Source organism: Schistocerca americana, chromosome 6 (genome assembly GCF_021461395.2).
Source record: "Schistocerca americana isolate TAMUIC-IGC-003095 chromosome 6, iqSchAmer2.1, whole genome shotgun sequence".
NCBI classification, from domain to species: domain Eukaryota; kingdom Metazoa; phylum Arthropoda; class Insecta; order Orthoptera; family Acrididae; genus Schistocerca; species Schistocerca americana.
Window position 1 is genome coordinate 198,839,905 of NC_060124.1, and position 21,047 is coordinate 198,860,951.

Below are 21,047 nucleotides of genomic sequence, written 5' to 3' on the forward strand. Positions count from 1 at the left end.
ATGGCCAGGCTGTAAGGAAATGATGGCTGATAATTCTAGCATTTCCAGAATGCCTCTGCAAAAGCTGCTTCACTGGCTGTGCAGTGTGAGGAAGAACACCATCTTGCATAAAACTGATCCTACCCCACATTCACGCTGTTGAAGGGTTGGACTAACACTGTGCACAAAAGACTCTCATTATGTTTCCCAGTAATGGTACAGATAATAGAACCTCCAGGATCTGTCTCCTTGAGAAAATATGGCCCTATGGTAAACAGTGCTGTCAACCTCCACCACACAGTTACCTCAGCAGAATGGAGAGATATTAGTTGAAGTGGGGGCAGATTTTCCATTGCCCATATTCTAATATTCTGTGTATTGACATGCCCTTGGAGATGGAAATGGGCTTCGTTTGTCCACCTCCATGTGATTAATAAATTGTAGAGCAAACATTTTTCTTAAGGGCAGGTCAGCATGAAGCAGCTCCTGAACATGGGTACTTTTGTATGGGAAATAATGCAGAATGTTCCATAGAATTTTATGCACCGTGCTCACAGACATGTCCAAAGTTCAGTCTATTCTCCATGCACTGTATGTTTGCAGACCACCACTTGACCCCTCCTGCAATATTGTGGCCATATCTACTGACGTCAGATCAATTGTTTCCCTCCCTCTGCCACACTGCACTTCAAAAGAACCAGTCTTTTCAAATTTCATAAAAGATGAACATCAACAAAAGCAAAATGAGGATAATGGAATGTAGTCAAATTAATTCGGGTGATGCTGAGGGAATTAGATTAGGAAATGAAACACTTAAAGTAGTGAAGGAGTTTTACTATTTGGGGAGCAAAATAACTGATGATGGTCGAAGTAGAGAGGATATAAAATGTAGACTGGTAATGGCAAGGAAAGCGTTTCTGAAAAAGATAAATTTGTTAGCATCGAGTATAGATTTAAGTGTCAGGAAGTCCTTTCTGAAAGTATTTGTATAGAGTGTACCCATGTACGGAAGTGAAACATGGACGATAAATAGCTTGGACAAGAAGAGAATAGAAGCTTTTGAAATGTGGTGCTACAGAAGAATGCTGAAGATTAGATGGGTAGATCACATAACTAATGAGGAGGTATTGAATAGGATTGGGGAGAAGAGGAGTTTGTGGCACAACTTGACTAGAAGAAGGGATCGGTTGGTAGGACATGTTCTGATGCATCAAGGGATCACCAATTTAGTATTGGAGGGCAGCATGGAGGGTAAAAATCGTAGAGGGAGACCAAGAGATGAATACACTAAGCAGATTCAGACAGATGTAGGTTGCAGTAGGTACTGGGAGATGAAGAAGCTTGCACAGGTTAGAGTAGCATGGATAGCTGCATCGAACCAGTCTCAAGACTGAAGACCACAGCAACAATCATTTTCTCCAGATCCTTGGCAGACATCGGACAAATACCTCTTTTTTTTTTTTTTTTTTTCTTCATACCCATGAGAGTCCACAGAGCTACTGGTGTGCACTCACCGCTCTTGTAAAAGAGCTTTACCAACAGTGAGCGATCCTGCATTGAGATGGTTATACCAAGCATCTCTGACACAAACTGAGGAACAGCCGTGTAGTGCACCCCACTTCTCATTTCGCATATTCTGCCAGTTGCAGTGCTATCTAGTGGTAACATTTTCATTTTTTGTTTTGTTTTTTGTTTCCATAACATTTCCCCCTTCTTTGTTAACGTAATGTTCAAATTTGACATCATTCTGAGCAGTGGTTGTTCTTTTCTGACACTGTTTTGAAACTGAAACTTTAATTATAATCAGCCTGTATAAAATAAGAGAGGGTATGTGTGAACCAGAATTTAGTCCAGTAGGGCGTCCAGATGTAAGAATGTGTTGGAGAGCACATTCCCATCTCTGCAGTTCAGGGAACTAGTACTGGGTGGGAAGGTCCAAACAGCCTGTGTGGTGTAGAAAGCACTCAAGTCCCTTGAGTCATGCTGTAGAGAGTAGAGCATGTTCAGCAACTGGGTAATGGGTGGCAGTTTTTTTATGCCTATTCATGCGCACAGGCATTTTTGTGGTGGTCCTGACCATATAGAATGCTGTGCAGTGTACACGAGCTAGTTGCTAACCAATACGCATGGTTTCACAAGCCATTGAAACGGTAGGATATATCAGTTGTGGTCTGGAGTGAGTTGTATTGGGCGGGTACATGGAGCAGGTTTTACGGCAGGGGTGAGAGCATAGGTAGGAATACTGTGGTAGGGATAATGGTTTGAAAAGTCATATCTCGTTTCAGGGCTTGACTTTAAAAGATCATAGTCTTGGCACAGTCACATTTTGAGATATTCAAGGTCTGGGGAGTACTGCGTGACAGAGGAGGGCAACTGTGATTCTGGGGAACAGTATTTGTCAGAGGGTGAGACAAGGATGCTGCTCATTAGATTTCTTTGTGGAGTGCGACCAAAATTTTTGATCACTTATCCAGTGATACAAAATGTCTGACAGACAGGAAAGTAAAATTTGAAAACAAACTGAAGAGGTTTCTCCTTGATAACTCCTATTCCATAGAAGAATTTCTATTATTACAATGTGTACAAGGCAGCGGGCAGGAGTTACCAGTTCACATCAGTACTTAAATAAAAAGAAGTTATACATGATCAGCATGCAGACGCATTTAGAAAGCAATTTACGATGCAACTCTAAAATAACTTGTTCCAAATCATTATGATTAATCTTGCAAATGATCCATGGAACCTGAAACTAACTAATTAACATCTGTAAGGTAGATGGAGGAGAGGAAAGGCTGAGAGAGTGATTGCTGTAGTTGTTGAGGTATATGCTTGATTGAGGCTGAGTTCAACAACATCAAGGAAGATGGCTTTGTGTTTAAAGAAGGACCAGACAAATTCGAGCTAGGAAAAGGCATTAAGTTTTTACAGGAAGTAGAGGAATTCTTCTTTGCCCCGAGTCCAGACCACAAAGATGTAATTGATACCAAGCCAACAGGGCTTAGTTTTTGGGTTGCGAGTAATGACTGTTCTGTGTGAAAATGCTGACACGGGTTAGAATCATCCCCCTGATTTGTTTGTAAGTCTGGCACACAAACATAGAACAGTTATGGGTAAGAATGAAGTTAATAGGTTGACAATAAATGTGGTTTTAGAAAGGCTTTGAAGTGGCCATTTAGAAAAGTAGTGTTCTGAGGCTGAGTGGCTGTGTGTATGTCTTTGTAAAGCATGGTTGCACTGAAGGTGAGAAGGAGGGTTCGAGGTGGGTGAGAGTGGAAGGAATCTGAGCTGTTCCAGGAAGTGATTGGTGTGTTCTGTCTACTTTATGGGGCTGCATACGTGGGGATGGAGGTGCTGGTCAACCATGGTTGAAGTGTGTATAGTGGGTACTTTCAAGCCACCTACCATGGGATGGCCACGATGGTTGCATATGTGTATTTTGGGAAGTAGGTAGAAAGTGCAGGGGGGGGGGGGGGGGGGTATACAGTACTAAGGAAGCAGTTGAGAGTCCTTTTGAGGGGCCAAGGCTCTTCAGGGTTTCCTGCAGCTCAGTGTGAATGGAAGAAAAACAAAATAATTCTTTATGACCCTATTTTTTCCGTCCAGACTGAGCTGCAGAAAATCTTGACGATCCTAGGACCCTCGAAAAGGCTTATAGCTACTTCACAGAACTCAGGTCCCTCGTTTCAAATTAAGTCTTTCAGTACTGACAGGCTTTTTTCCAGTATTGCATCCTCCATCTTGTCTTCATCTACTTCCTCTTTGCTTTTAATAATGTTGCATTCCAACTGTCGAGCAACTAAGACGGGCCAACCAAAATATACACAGAAAGAGTAAATATATCAAGGCACAGTTTTTACTAAATTATAGTTGACAACATGACTACTTTTCTGTTATACATAAGTAATTAAAACATCTATAGGTGCCAAATTATGACACCAGATTTTCTTTGAATGCAGTATACTACATTGTGCTAATACATGTTTTCTCACATTGTGCAGTATATTTTACCAGACATTAATCATTCTTGCACAGTGTGCGCTCGTTGCATTATATACTGCATTGGAAGTTGAACTTTATAAACTATTCACTTTATAGCAAGCAAATGTCTATTGAAATTACCTGCTGATAACTCAATTGGTTACCTAGGAACTACCATTGCCTTTCAATTCTAAATGATGCGAGGTGCTGTTAGGTGAACTTTTTGATACCGTAGAGCTGGTTTCAGTTCTATTCCTCTTCAAGTTATACAAAAACTAGTTATTTTACAGCAAAGTTGTTGAGATGTCAGGAACTGGACAGCAGACCATAAGTAAAATGTTTTTTGGCTATTCTCTAGTTACCATCAAAAGTTTTGTCCCACTAGCCCTTGTGTGGAGAGAGAGAGAGAGAGAGAGAGAGAGAGAGAGAGAGAGAGAGAGAGAGGTGTGTGTGTGTGTGTGTGTGTGTGTGTGTGTGTGTGTGTGTGTGTGTGTGTGAGAGAGAGAGAGAGAGAGAGAGAGAGAGAGAGAGAGAGAGAGAGAGAGAGAGTCAGTCTTACTCAAAAGGTCCTCATTTTCAAAGCATGTGTACCCAAATTTCATGATCCAAGTTTATCTGTCTTGACTCAGAATGTTGAGTGGTATGGGCCTATTAACCAGTCACTGGCTAAAATTAAAATAAATTTGTATCTGACATGTCAGTGAACTGAGTGTATGGGATCAGCCACCAGCCAATCACAAGTTTTTGCTGTGTGGCATGTGCTCATTGTGATTATGTTTTTAGCTACATGCAGAGCCTTGCAAAGCTGAAGACTGCACCTAACTGTTTCCGACTGTCATTAACAAAGTTATTTTATTCTTGTTATACTCCCAGCCATGAATTCCCTGGAAGTCTGTGACAATGAGTCTTTTAAAAAGAAGTATCATGCGATTTTCAATTGCAGGTACAGGGCAATATTGATCATCACAATACTATTGAGCACGAATCATTCTATTCACGATTATATGGCAATTTCTCACCAGATAAGTTTCATAAAAACCAAACGTATATCTGAATCCTTTTTAGGTTAAAAAATACTTCTGTGTACCAAAAATGAATGCTTTATCTATTACAACGTGTAATCTTTTTTTTTCTTTCTATTTTTATGTTCATGACACTAGAGAATTCCTCCATTCCCTGCTCACCACTTTTGCGGACAAGCGCTTTTATAACATCCAGGTACATAATATAACTCGATACTCTATAATATTTCCTCACGGCAATATTATTTTCAAATGAATTATTGTTTTGAAGTCAATGTCAATTCCCATTTTTTTTACAAACTGGAAATACACAGATTTCTTTGTTTGATCAACTACTTCTGCGCCACTTGTTTTTAATAGCACTGATAACAGCTGCTGCTTAAAGTAATGAAACTGGAAAAAAACCACCACTTTTACTATCCCCACCTTGTGTTCATTCTTAGAATGAGCGTCACTGAAGTTAGTTTTGATAAAGGTACTCAACTTTTTGCTACCTTATCTGGCTATCCTGGGCCAGAAAAGAATATAAGACATAAAAGTTTTTTGGGTGTGGAACCGCATCATTGGTATAAAACTACTGCTGCTGGAGAAAAAAACAATGTTTCAGCCACAGTTGCAGTAGCCTTCTTCTGCATCTACTGGTGCGTTCTAGCTATGCAGTGGCCCTTATATTTGTTGTTATTGTTCACTGCGCATGCCATAACGTCATAATATTAAAAAGATAGTTTGTTTTATTGGTCACTTTTATGTCGACTGACTCTGGCCGCGGAAGCCTACGCAATTATATTATAGAATATAATACTTTTACATGACATCTTTTATACTTTTACATTGAATCAAACAATGGAAACTCCAGGTAGGAATATCAACGATGCAGGAAAAGACAGATTGCTACTCACCGTAAAGAAGACACGTCAGGTTGCAGACAGGCACAATTAAAGCGGTAATCTTGAAAGGGGGGAGGAGGGGGTAGTGATAGTAGTGTAGGGGCAGGGAGAAAAACTAATGCTGTCTGGTGTAGTGTGCAGGGACTATACTGTGAACACGCACAGCATCAGGAAGTTGTGGGGCACGGAGATGGGAAAAAAAGAGCAATAAAAGGGGAGGAGTGGGAAAAGATGGGCAGATGCGTTGGCAGAGGCCTGCAAATAAACAGTCTCCACTCAATCCATTTCCCTCCTCACCCCTATGACACCCCGCACCCCCACCTCCTACATGCTCCATAAAATCGCAAACTCAACAATTCTCATTTGAAGGGATGGTATACAAACGAATCTGCTGAAAAGACATGGGCACCTGCATGGAACCCTCCTATGCCAGCCTTTTTATGGGCCATCTAGAGGAGTCCTCCATAGACTTCCAAAACACCAAATCCCTAGTCTGGTTCAGGTTCATTGATGATATCTTCATGATCTAGATTCAGGGCCAAGACACCTTATCTTTGTTCCTTCAGAACCTCAACATCTCCCCCCCCCCCCCCCCTTCGGCTTCACGTGGTCCACCTCAACAAAAAAATCCCTCTCCTGGCTACCCAGGGACAGTTTATCTGCAGTGACAAAAACTAACTTGCTCAATATGCTCAGGGTCTCACCAATGCCTTCACAGACAAGAACTATCCTCCAGACTAGTCTGCAAACAGATCGTCTGTGCCATTTCCCCTCAAACTCCTAATACCCTCAAGAACCAACCACAAAGGAGTGTCCCCTTCATCATTCAGTACCAACCCAGACTGGAACAACTAAACCACACCCTTCATCATGCCGAGAAGTGAGGGAAATCCTACCCAAGATACTTTCCACCCTTCCAAAAGTGGTGTTTCGTCACCCACCCAACCTCCACAACATCCAAGTTCATCCCTAAGCCACTCCCAATCCCAACCCCTTTCTACAGGGATCATATCCCTGTGGAAGGTCCAGATGCAAAACCTGCCCAATCCACCCACTCAGCACTTCCTATTCCAGTCCTATCACAGGTTTGTCCTAAACCATCAACGGCCAGGCCACTTGTGAAAGCAGCTGTGTCATTTACCAGCTCTGCTGCAATCATTGCACAGCTTTTTATATTGGTATGACTACCAACCAGCTGTCCACCTGGATGAACGGCCACTGCTGAACTGTGGCCAAGAGCAAAATAGACCACCCTGTAGCACAACATGCAGCTGAAGATAATACACTTGATTTCAATGAGCGCTTCATTACCCGAGTGATCTGGATCCTTCCCTTCACTACCAGCTTTTTTTAACTGCACAAATGGGAGTTATCCTTATAACAAATTCTCTGCTCCCATAATTATCCCAGCCTCGACTTACGGTAGTTATACTATCCTCACACCCTCCACTCAATAGTTTCCACCCCCTCTGTCCCCATTCTCATATCCCACCCGTTTATTTGCAGCGCTCTGCCAATGCATCTGCCTGTCTTTCCTTGGTCCTCTCCCTTTTTGCTCTTTTTTTCCACTTTCCTGCCCCACGACCTCCTGACACTACACCTGTTGGCAGTCTAGTCCCTGCACACTCCTCCAGACAATGTTCGTCTCTCTTCCCACCTGTACACTACTATCGCTTCCCCTTCCTCACCCACTCCAGATTGCTGCTTGCACCCTAAGTGTGATGTTGCATGCTGGCCCGAGATGCTGGAGTTAGCAGTTGTGTGTCCATGAGGTTTTGTGTGTGGTGTTTTTTTTTGCAGACAAAGGCTGTGGCCAAAAACTATATATGAGTTTCTTAATTGTGCCCGACTGCAACTTGACAAGTCTTCTTTGCGTTAAGCTGCAATCTGTCTTTTCCTACATTGTTGACACTTTTACATTGGATGTAAGTGAATGAAACAAGGTGAAACAAAGATCAACTGCATTAACAAATTTATTCCCAAAGTGAAATAACAAATTTATATACATATAAACTTTAACAAGATTTTAAACAAACATTTTCTTTCCAATGTTTAACATCATTTTAAAACAAAAATATGGAACTGATTCTACCTGAGTATTCATATTACCTAGGTGTATCTCACTAGCTACAGCTCATAACTAGCTTGCACAATGGACCCTGGAAAGGTGTGATGTGAGGCTGTCAGCGAGTACATTAACACAAGAATAACACAGTAGGGAAACACACAGCCTCTGGCAGTGGGTGAGAATTGTCAAAACGAGTATCACAATCTTCAGTTATATAACAGCTTCTTAATCTAGTGAAGAACCTAGGAACCTTTGTAAAATCTCATACAAATTGCACCATGTTTTATGAAAGGAAGTTCATTTTATATACATAAAAATAGTTTCTAATCTGTAACATAACAGGTGGTTATTTTTCCTCTGACATTTATAAAACAACATTACATTTTCATCCATCAAAATGGGGGGGGTGGGAGGTTAAGCTACACTGATTCGCACAGCAATAATTAAAAGGCAAAAAAAAAAAACTGGAGTATAAAAGAGAAAGCAATGTGAAATCGTATTACCGATGCACATAAAAAGTAACCATATAAGCAAGTTTTTCAGCACTGGAATGCCCACTGAACTGCAAATATATACTGATAAAGCAGTGTCAATCTTATTAAAAGCTGCGAGTATAGTATCACTGATGTAACACTACCTTAGTTTACTCTTCCTTGAGCCAATAAGCTGGGAATGAGAAACAAGAAAATGCAATAACTTACATATTCCTTTCACTATCTTTGGCACTAAATATAATGAAAAGCAATGTAATCCTTTTACTAGTGGTCTGACTCACTGATCCAGAGACCTCACTGCGCTTCCCTCATTACTAATTCGTCCTGCAATTCCCTACAGATTGCAAGATTCACATACGGCAAGTGCTTCAGTGCGTTCCTCCAGTAGCTCCTTGCCAGTAATCGCCAATTTTTCTTTACCAAAATCATCCAGTGGCAGTCCCTGTATCATAAATACAAACATTTAAATTTGCATTTGAATGGACTACAACTCTTACATTAAGGTAAATTGCACAATAAATAAAATATACCTACAGGAACTGTTTTGTGCCTCCTTAGATGACAATCTGACAGTCAAAACTACAACAGTAACATCTCATATCTAGGCATCCAGTCATTTATTTCTAAAATTGCAATTTATCTTAAAGTGCCATTGATTTTAATCTTAGATATGCGACTTTCTACATTAGAACTGTACACAAAGGCAACACATTTTCTAAAAGTATTTCATTCTTTGAATAAACAGCACTTCTCTATAAAAAGTTACTTTCTTTGTTGCCTGAAACCACAGATGGGAATGGTTTACAGCAGTTTCTTATCAAACAGAGTTCTGTATCATAAATGTTTTTTGAAGTGAAAATTGTATCTATTAATAAAGGTTTTCTTGCACTCTTATTTTTGAAGAAATTCCTAAGTTGTATTACAACAAGATCCAAACAGTGACAAATCCCAGCATCTCATCTCAATCTTATTCTAAATTCAGATGTGAGATACTGAAATATAACGTTCTGTCACATGATTCCCTAAATAGAATTATAAATATGAAGTGTCTGAAGTTTGTTGCTCAAAATCTCAGGTGTGTTTTAACTCACTGCCTTGATTTATTAAGTTTTCCCTTGAATCTGATGGTAAGAGTTTGGTTACAGTGTACAAAGTAATGTGTTCAGAACACACACACACCCACAATTCACTCTGTAAATGGTCCAAATCTGATCAGAATGAAAATCGAATAAATAAAGATGTTATCTCGGGAATTTGGCACCTGCTAGGGAATAATGATTTTTTAAGTCATTTGGTAGCATTAGCAGCATTCAGTTACTGCTCAAGTGTGATTCACTGTTCTTTCATCTCTTCTTGACAGTTTGTTTAAAAATGACAAGCCACGATCAAAACAAAACTGCAATTTCTTTTGATACATTCACCAAATCTTTTGAAAAACTAGTGTCAACAAAATATGCATACATACAGTTTGAAGTTATAGAGAGAGTACTCAAATAGTTTATAGCGTAATGGAAACTCCAGGTTGGAGTATCAACAATATCTTCTCCGTTTCTCCCCCCCCCCCCCCCCCCAGGCCCCCACCTCCTAATACCTAGGCCCTGAATGGCCTGGCAGACAGTGCTTTTCTCTTCCCCTATCTGTACTCTGCTATCCCTCTCCCTTACCCCAACCACTCCAGATTGCTACTTACTTGACAGTCACATTCCGGTTGGAGATGCTGGTGGTAGTGGTTGTATGAATGTGTGCACATTTTCTTTGCTGAAAAAGGCTTTGGCTGAAAGCTCTAACGTGTAGCAGTCTTTTCATTGTGCCTGTCTGCAACTTGAGGCGTCATCTTTATGGTAAGTAGCGCTATCATTTTTGTAGTACAGTTTATAAGTATAGTAAGTGGGAGTGAGAATGAAAGATTGGGAAAGTAACTTTTTTATACTTCATCTAGCATTAATGTGTTCAAGCAAGTATTAAAGTGGGAGATTCATAGTAACCAACAGCACTGTTTCACGGTCCAGTGCAATCTCGTGACAATCACAGAAATGAAATACAAACAATGGTAGAGTATGTGGGAGAGCACATGTGTGAAGACTTTCTTGTATATAATTTTGTCACACATTAATAAACTGTTTTAAAGGAATTGTAACCACTCTGATAAAATGATTAATTTTTTTCCCATTTCTTTATTAAAAGAAATGAATGCACTGCATTAATAGAATTTTAAAAATCAATAAAATCTGGAAGTTAATTTTGTGCAGCAAACATACAATGCAATTTTATTCACTAAACTATACACAGACCAGGAATACCAAATGCATAATATGCTTAACTTGATAAAATACTTCTATGTATAAACATATCCCTAATGATCAAATGAATATGAGCCAACTACTCAACTTTCAATGATTTCTATGGATTCTTCTGAATGTGGAAAGTCACCATTTCATTTCAGCCAACTGTGTAAAGCTATAGTAATGACAACAGAGGGAAGCGAAGATGGTATATTTATTACCAGCTTCCTCAAAATAAAATAAGTATCTAGCTCTGCAAATTTATGGAAACCTACTTTTCACAATTATAAATGCATCTAATAATATTTATTCATCTCGATTTCAGTTTTAGTCGAAGTTGTTAACTAAGTGTGTTTCTCTACAAACAGTGCCAAATTGCAAGATATGATATTAACTCTTTCGCTGCTACAGATGTGCGCTCGGCATTTCGTGCTGAGGCATCTTTGGCTATGGCTGCACTGCTTGCCAAATGCTGGTGCCTGTGCTGAGAGATGGCATTGTGGCAATATGAAATACTTAATCTGTTATTTCAAAAACTATTAGACAAAAAAATGATTTTTGCACATCTTGCAGTCCAATACCTTCACTCATAAATAATTGAATTTCTTTTGTTATCTGCCAAAATTAAAGCAGTACATCAAATTAGGTAAAACACTGCACAGAAAGTTGAAGAGTTTGCAAAGGTAAAAAAAAAAAGCACCACAAACTTTGCATATGGTTGATTTTAGCTCATACATTGGACGGAATGAAATGTAGCTAACATATCGAAATTTCAGTTAAAATTGAGAGTAGAAGAGTATCTCATTTCAGTCTCAAGTTACTGGATTTTGTATCTGATGGACGATCGCACGTGATATGCCCAGTTCTGTCAATGTGGACTTGCTCGCTGCTTCGATATACGTATCAGATTTGAACCTCCATTGTATGCAATTGGCCTGACAGGCACAGCTGACATGGTCTTACACCCACCTCCCCAATTAGGTTGTGTGGGTTGCAGAAGGATGTCAAACTATGAATGTAAAAGCTGGGACTTTTGAGTGAGTGCAAAAGACACCAGCAAAAAATAGTGACTTAAAATTGGAGTTTTCTTGCACAAATTTACTGCTCAGTAAAATTTATGTACTGGAAACCAACCATTCAGTAATGGTTTCAAAATTTCTATCCTTTACATTTTGTTTCCTGTGTGTTTGTGAGAAGGTGCTTTAAGCATCCATTTTGATATCTTCTGTTTTTACACATTCCCATGAAAGCCACTGATTATATTTAGGGCACTAAAGTTGGAAATATGAGATATAACAGGCGATTTCAAAATCTGTGCCCGTAAGGCTTGTTGCGCTCTCTCAGAGGATTCTCAGAAATGGGTTAAGAAAACTATTAGGTCGAAAAATTTCCTTTTTCTGTACATCTTACAGTCTGATATCTTTGCTTGATAAAGGACCATTTCTTTTCGTTATACACCATAGTTAGTGTGCTGCATCAAATTAACTGAAACACTGCACGAACGTTTATAAAGATTTTGCAGAGGTATAAACACATTGCGTAAACTTTGTGTATGGTTGTTACTAGCTCATACAGTGCACGAGATGCAGGTAAGATATCGAAAGTTTATTTAAAACAGAGCAGAACAATATCTCATTTGCACTTGAGTTATTGGGTTTTATATTCAAATGAGGGTCGTGCGCTACGCACCCATTCCTGTCCTTGCACATCAGAAATCACATTATCACAATCTTCATACCTAATAAATGATTCAAGATATCTAAATGACACTTCTTGGACATGATAGAATGCAATGAGGCACATACATTGCATGATAAATACTCTAAGCTTTAACTCGTCTGTAGCAGTGACAGGTCGGCAGCTCAGAAAGCATACAGACATTCATAGCACTGTAGGGAAACCAAACCGACACGCTTATATATATCCATAGCACCTGAGGAATGGTGGAGCAGGATGTGTACAAATGCCCACAGCAGCCAAAGGGTAAATCCAAATTCTTCAATTCTTTAATTATTACCTCTACCACCCCCATTATATCTGTTTTATTTTTAGCCATAATTGAGAAAAGAAAGTGTATTATCAAACAAAGGTACACTGTTCAAGCTTGGTAAGAAAGACACAGATAACTTAACCCTAGCACCACTAACGGGTGGCAAAAATTGCCCGCAGTATTTGTTTTATTTGTGTACTATATCTATTTGTTGGAGTGAAGAAGCAAGAATTTAGGTAGTTTTAGAAAAATATCTAGAGTATGTGCTGTCATGGTTTTATAATTTTTGCAAATTATTGAAATCTGCCCATTATATTTTATTTAAGTATGGGCAGTTTTTGTATGCACTATTTTATCAGTTAATTTCTACTGTTCCCTTTTCGTGTCAAGTCAGAAGAATGACAATACAGTTCTTCAGACTGGACCTGTGATACATACCTGAGCAATTTCCCATTGTTTGTTTTTTATAGTAACAGGAAAGGAGAAAACAACATCTGGTGGAGCTCCATATGATCCATCGCTGATAACACCCATGGATACAACTTCGCCAGGTGCTGTGCCAAACCACAAGTCATGCATGTGGTCAGCAGCAGCTTTTGCAGCAGACATTGCAGAGGACATCTTACGAGCTGAAATGACAGCTGCTCCACGCTTCTGAACTGTCTAAAATACCAAAAGCAGAAATTCAGAACAAGGGATGCAATTCGTTGTAGAATATATAAAACAAACAGGTAAAAATTTTAAATCACTGAAAAAAAAAAAAAAATTATATATGTACATAATTCAGCAACAAATAATTTGTCTAGATTGACTCACAAAGCCTACAGTGATGAAGGAAAGGATAACAGACTGGATGGATGTGAAAATGAAACAGAATTTCCTTAAATACAAATGCTGTACATTCAAGTGTTTGTCACAAAGGTTAACATATTTAAGATATCTCAAAATAATACCTCACAGGCTTTAACAACAATGACAACAACAAACAAACACCATGAAGTGGTAATTTTATTTGAATAAAAATAGGAATGGGAAAACAGCCACTAAAAACAATTTTGCACTTTACCCACTTTAGAGGTTTAAATGAAATTTGGATATTCCTACAGAGTGCAGGAGTCTGTCAAGAACAAAGCCTTCAACTTTGGTTTGAAATTTCAGTTTCAATTTTTGCAGCAGTGAGTTGAAATGGACATGCTCCCTATATGTATATCATTTCTAATACTCATTTCTAATACTCATCATCGTCAGTATCTATATCTTTCAAATACAGGCATGTTGTTAAATAATATCAAGAAATAGATGCATGTCAGTGTCAACATAAGAATCCTCAACTTCTTACACAGTGGAATACATGACATTCACAAATGACAACTACATATTTATCTATTGGTCCTTTTTATCTACAACTAGCTTTTGTCTGCAACTTTGTTCCCATGGATTTTGAATCCATACAAATTTTTAAAAATCCTGAAGCTTATTATTGGTGAGATACACGGATATAAGAAAACTGAAGATGAAGCTATCAAATGGGCACATCGGTTAACAACTGATGTGTTTGTATATTCGAAGTATGAAATACCAAGGAAGGCATTACTACTCCTCGACAAACTTATCTATGATAATAGTTGCATTTATTCAAGAATGAATTCAAGAATGTTTATGGATCACAGGATTTAGCTGTTAACATCATTATCATGATAAAAAATATCCTGATTTATTTAGTTTAGTTTTATAAAACTTCTGCTGTTCCAATTTTTTCTTCGCCTATAATGAAATGATTCTTACACAAAACTGAGTCGATTTGTATAGAAATTTTTTTGCCAGTTTTCTCATTTTCATGGACAACTCATGCTTGACCAAAAATTTGATTATGGTCAAATTACTTTTCACAGAAAAGCACCTAAAGATTCCTAAGACAGTTTCCCTGTATCTCCTAGGATTCTGATTTCCCCTTACTGACCCAAGTTAAAGGAAACACACTGTATGTAAAGATAAATTGGCTTCTAGGTGCCATATCAAGATGGAACATACAAGATTTTAAGTTAATACCTCCAACAATACAACTGTGAAAACCACATCCAATTTCGTGCAGTAGTTTATGTCTGATGCATGTAAAAATATACATACATACACACACAAACAGACAAAAATTCTTAAAAATAATTGTCTTGGCTCCCATTCCTATTGTGAAGATCCCTCATATTAAGTTTGCTTAAATATCTCCTATGTACAGACATTAGTAGGTTACAATTTTATTAACTGTAGAGATTACTATTCCATATACCAGACAAGTCAATAACGGCATTTACATAATTAATTCATTTAAGAACTGTATGTATTAAGCTTAGCACAAAAAATGCTCCTGTTGGAGTATGAAACAGGCAAATATGTTCCTCTGTAGAAGGCTCTGACAGAAAAGTCAGTAACCAGCTGCCTCCATACTCATTCCACCTTCACCAAAATTTTTGACATGCAGATATATTCACGTTCTTAAAACAGAACACTCTAGTCTCTCATTGTAGTTACGCTTTCACACTCAGCATCTCCCTCTCACTGCCACTGTCTATGTGTGTCTCTGTACCACTGTCTCCTTTGTATCCATTGATTTACAGTATATGCCACTGCCATTGTCTCCCCTCTCACACTGTCTCCTTTTGTCTTCTTTCCTATTGCCCCTGTCTCTACCACAACTCGGCAGCTGAAAAATTCTAGAGGTTCCAACTTACTTTTTCCTCTACACCAAAGTGTTTAAAATTTTGGTCAAAAACGCATCCTCCACCATACCTGTGTGTTAAAGTTCGCCGATCTGGGATGATGCAGAACATACCTCCCCCACCTACATATGGTCTCCACTCATTCATATTTTTCATTTCCATGGTCTTCTCTTTCGTTAGCTCTCACTGCTACTATCCCTTTATCTCTCACTCTCTTGGTATTTTCTCTCTCCCACCAGCACTGTCTCTCTGCTTCTCTCTTTCAGCACAAGAAAGTGTGAACATGTTCGCATTGCAAAATTTTTGGCAAGAAAGGCAGAGTGAGGACTGAGGCAGCTGATTCCCCACTTTCCTGTCCAAGACTTTTAAAGAGGAACATATCTGCCTTTTCTGTGCTCCAATAGGAGCATTTTCTCCCGGCTACCTTCTTTTTCACAGCTGAAGCAGGGTGTGCTGCTTATATATAAAATAGTTCTATAGATCTGTTAAGTTCTGATAGTTTGTTTATATACTTCACAACATTCACACGTATCAAAAGAAGTTTTGCATCACCCCGGTTCCCAGAACTCCTAAAGATAGATGTTGACTGTGGATACTGTATCACAGACACGTCCCTTTAACTGTGCAGAGATGTCACTAAACCCGCCCAAAGATGTAAACAACCATGAATAAGCAGCACCTACTAGATGGAGGGGGTATGACAGCCAATCAGTTCCAGTCATGCCACCAGGAAGGAGGTACACTGCTCGTATTGTCTGTAGTTCAACCGTACCTAGACGGTCAATACTGCAGTTCGATCGCGTCCGCATTGTTACTTTGTGCCAGGAAGGACTCTCAACAAGGGAATTGTCCAGGGGTCTCTGAGTGAACCAAAGCAATGTTGTTCGGACAGAGGAGATACAGTGAGACAGGAACTGTCTATGACGTGCCTTGCTCAGGCCGCCAAAGGGCTACTAATGCATTGGATGACCACTACCTACAGATTGTGGCTCTGAAGAACCCTGACAGCAAGGCCACCATGTTGAATAATGCTTTTTGCACAGCCACAGGACATCGTGTTACGACTCAAACTGTGCGCAATAGGCTGCATGACGCGCAACTTCACTCTCGACATCCATGGCGAGGTCCATCTTTGCAACCAAACACCATGCAGTGTGGTACAGATGGACCCAACAACATGCCGAATGGACCACTCAGAATTGGCATCACATTCTCTTAACCAATGAGTGTCGCATTTGCCTTCAACCAGACAATCGTCGGAGACGTGTTTGGAGGCAACCCGGCAGGCTGGACGCCTTAGGCACAATGTCCAGTGAGTGCAGCAGGGTGGAGGTTCCCTGACGTTTTGGGATGGCATTAAGTGAGGCTGACATACACCGCTGGTGGTCATGGAAGGCACCTTAATGGCTGCATGATACGTGAATGCCATCCTCCGACATAGTGCGACCACATCAGCAGCATATTGGCGAGGCATTCGTTTTCATGGGTGACAATTCGTGCCCCCATTGTGCACATCTCGTGAATGACTTTCTTCAGGATAACGACATCACTAGACTAGAGTGGTCAACATGTTCTCCAGATATGACCCATATCAAACATGCCTGGGATAGATTGAAAATGGCCGTTTACTGACAACGTGATCCACAAACCACTCTGAGGGATCTATGCCGAATCACCTTCAAGGAGTGGGACAATCTGGACCAATAGTGCCCTGATGAACTTGTGGATAGTATGCCACGATGAATGCAGGCATGTATCAATGCAAGACGACATGCTACTGGGTATTAGAGGTACTGGTGTGTACAGCAATCTGGACCACCACCTCTGAAGGTCTTGCTGTATGGTGGTACAACATGCAATGTGTGGTTTTGACGAGCAATAAAAAGGACAGAAATGATGTTTATATTGATCTCTATTCCAATTTTCTGTAGAGGTTCTGGATCTCTTGGAACTGAGGTGACGCAAAACTTTTTTTGAAGTGTGTACTTTGACACATACACACAACAAGTATGCCTCAGACAAGGTTAACACAAAACCATTTGCTTTATGTTGTCTTGGAAACTTTGCTCATTGATCACAATTCACCAAAAATGACCGGCTAATGATTTGTGTCTTAAGCGAAAGTTATTGGACTTTTTTTTGAATTTGCCAAAAATTATGTAAAACTGGAAAGACTGCAGCCATTTTAAATTCTTTTCAGGCACGTTAAGACCCTTTCTAGCCCATTTTTTGACACTGTAGTACCACTTTGGATGTATTTGTTGAATCGTCATTTTTATCTGTTTTCCATCTTTCCCTTAATTGCTCTAAATTCGTGGAGGTATGTACCGCCTATGCAACTAAATAAAGGCAGTTTGTTTGTTGCCATACTCATTTCACTTCTTTTATTATGGGAAGCATCAGTTCCCATTATACAGAGAGGGTACGTCAAAATTTTACTGGTAAAAAAAGTGGTTACATCACAACCCCTACAATAACCTTACAACCTTGCCAAGTGTTCACTATGACAGTTAAAATTACATTTACACCCCAGACTGAATATTACATGCATATATTAGCTGCTGAAGTACAGTAACTATGAACCTATGGAAGGGATAATGATATAAAAAAAAAGTTTCAAAGTTCCTCAAGAACATTGTCTAAAGAGCATATGGTAAAAATTTTGATGATTTGCCACAATCAGAAGTAACAGATGTGACCACACCGCACAATTGGTACTTTTCGTACCTAAAAGTGTAGTTTTTCTGAGTTTTCTCGGGATGCCCTTTTATAAGCTCCCGAAGGTCCACGCTAAACCACATCTAATGCAAAAGAACCAATAGATTTCTTCAACTTCCTGGGCTGGAGGAAATGTGTGGTGTTCAAATTTTGACTATGTACTATAGGATAGTTACAGTATGCCCGTTGTTCTGATACGCATACAAATGGCTGCTAAGACCAGGGTTAGCCAAAACACTTTACCTTTTCTCTCTGATCAATAGAAATCAAGATATGACCTGACAAATCACATTTTTGGATGCAGCTTTTTGGACAATGATCCCCCCCTTGCACAGAAAATTTGATATTTCTAAAGTGATTTCATTCGGAAGACAAGGTACACGTGCATTTGGTCGAGGAACAGTTGATACCAAAATTAGACAAAGGAACAAATGGTACACTGTTTAAGTGCAAAACTGTTTTGTGTGTGTCTGCTGCAGGGGGTCATTTCTTTTCAGGCAGAGCAGCTGCATATAATAGCTGCAATTTAATGTTTGACTATAAAAGCGCCAGGATTCGGGAAAAGTCAGTGGTACCACAGATGTGACAAGCTACATAGAAAACGGGCTGTACTTGTTGTTAGGCCAGACAAGAGCAATCTATGAAAAATTTGGTAATCAAAATAAACAACACATCAAGAAAATCTTGAAGAAACTGATATAAGAACAGAAGATCGAAATGACGAATTTTACAATGGAAAGAGACACAAAATACCATTCAAACAACAAGTAAACTACTCCATGGTTACTGGCGACTTAATCCATGCATATGTCAATGTACTGTTGAGTCTAGAGTTGCCTGGAGGTGCTCGATATTAAATTTTTTAAAACATGATTTAATTAAAATTTGTCGAATTTTCTTTCCTAAATATGTTATGCTGAAATAATTTTTTAACGAAGCTCAAACTAATGGACATGCTGTTAACATTTTAGATGTGATGGAGGCAAAGAATTCAATAACAAGGGTATTAAGAAACTGTTCATTGATGATTGACCAAACTTACTGATTTCTTCACTCTACATCCCTGAACAAAATGGTGTGAGAAAACGTGAACTTTAACAATTGCTGAGGTTACACATTTGATGGTAAATGCAAGTAACATGCAGAGAGTATTACGGAAATGATAGATTGCAAAGCACCATATAGTAGATATGTTGAGTTGCAGATAGACAACGAAAAGATTGTCAAATAAGCTTGCGACCAAATAGGCTTTCATTGGAATTAAACACACACACACACACATGCGCGCACACACACACACACACACACACACACACACACACACACACACACACACACACACACACACACACACACAAAAGAAGGCGACTAGGGCAGGGGAGGGCGTGGAATAGCAGGGTATGGTTGACAGACCGTAAAGCACTGCTTGTGAGAGCATACAGGGATGAGATGAAGAGAGGGTAGGGCAGCTAGGTGCAGTTGGGCGGTTAGACATTTGGGGGAGTGGCCGTGGAAAAGGAGGAAGTAAAAAGACTGTGGGTACATTGGTGAAATAAAGGGCTGTACTATTATGGAGTGGGGATAGGTGGATATAGGACGATGACTAACGAATGTTGAGGCCAGAAGGATTACAGGAATGTACGATATACTGCAACTGGGTGGTCCGCTATTTCTTGGTCACAGTTTGTCGGTGGCCATTCATGCAGGCAGACAGCTTGTTGGTTGTCATGCACAGTGGTTGCAGCTTAGCTTGTAGACCACACGATTGGTTTCACAGGTAACCCTGTGTCCGATGAGATAGGAGATGCTTGTGACCGCTGGAGTACGTGGTGGTGGGAGGATGTATGCGACAGGTCTTGCGCCTAGGTCTATTACAGGGATATGAGTCATAAGGCAAGGGGGTGGAAGCAGTGGTTGTGTAGGGAAGGATGAAGATATTGTGCAAGTTCAGTGGGTGGTGGAATACCACTGTGGGAAGGGTGAGAAGGATAGTGGTAGGGCATTCTTTACCCCTATCCTTCCCACACCTCCTGCAGTGTGGAGAGGGATACACTCAGAACCAATCCCCGAGAGACCAAAGTTCCGTATACATATTGGTAGCTGCAGGTTGAACCTGCCCAGACGTGGAACACTGCAAGGGATAGGTAATTGTAGATAAAAATTGTAAGCTGCTCTGGGAGCCCTATCATAGTGTTCTTGCATTGAAAAAGCTTTGGGAGGTAATAAAGATAACCATTGTCAGTTTCTTTGATCAAGAACTGCTGCCCCTTACAAGAAAGTGATGAACTGTTGTCAACTGATGAGCCATTCCCAAAGCTATACTTTGAATCTTAATACTTACAGTTGAAACAAGTAGTGTATCTACTTAACATGATCTTTACAAAGAATAGAAAGGGAGGGAGAGATGTACATGATTAGTGGTTGATGAATAAATACACTTTTCATGTAAGGTGCACAGACCCTTCCTATGACGCCTAATATCCAATGTTAACCAAAGTAGTCACAGTAACATGTACTGCAGGAAAATTGCATATGTGCATGTGATCATATTTATAATAGCACGTGTTTCAACAGCTTTCTCCTGTGATGCTTACATGTTTATCATAAGTTTCAAAAAAAAAAAAAAAACAGCAATAAATACATTACGTAGACTGTACCACTACAATTTATTCATTTCTTGTACAAAGATTTTTGTGCTGAGTATTCTGTTGTATTTAAGTGTCGCAAAACATCGAAATTCATCCGTTTTTGCTTTAGGAATTTCGTTTTGGTACACGTCTGTGTGAGTACAGATTTCAAGTAGTTCTACGATATTTGTTATGTCCTTTGTATACCTTATGTAGAGTATCTACTGAATGTTCTATTTTTGCTGCTTTCTGTTTTTGGTTTTGTGGGTACATGTAAAATGAAGCCTG

The 21,047-nt window shown here is 39.5% G+C and overlaps 1 protein-coding gene across 1 annotated transcript in view; it reads right to left on the reverse strand.

The window, feature by feature from the left end:
• Nucleotides 1-7,821: 7,821 nt before the first annotated feature.
• LOC124619488 (malate dehydrogenase, cytoplasmic) overlaps nt 7,822-21,047 on the reverse strand; it is a 30,366-nt gene continuing 17,140 nt past the window's right edge. Inside the window, exons 4-5 of the mRNA XM_047145902.1 lie at nt 13,139-13,363; nt 7,822-8,870 (exon numbers count right to left, since the gene is read on the reverse strand). Coding sequence (XP_047001858.1) covers nt 8,763-8,870; nt 13,139-13,363 — 333 coding nt within the window. The 3' untranslated portion in view covers nt 7,822-8,762. The remainder of the gene's footprint in view (nt 8,871-13,138; nt 13,364-21,047) is intronic.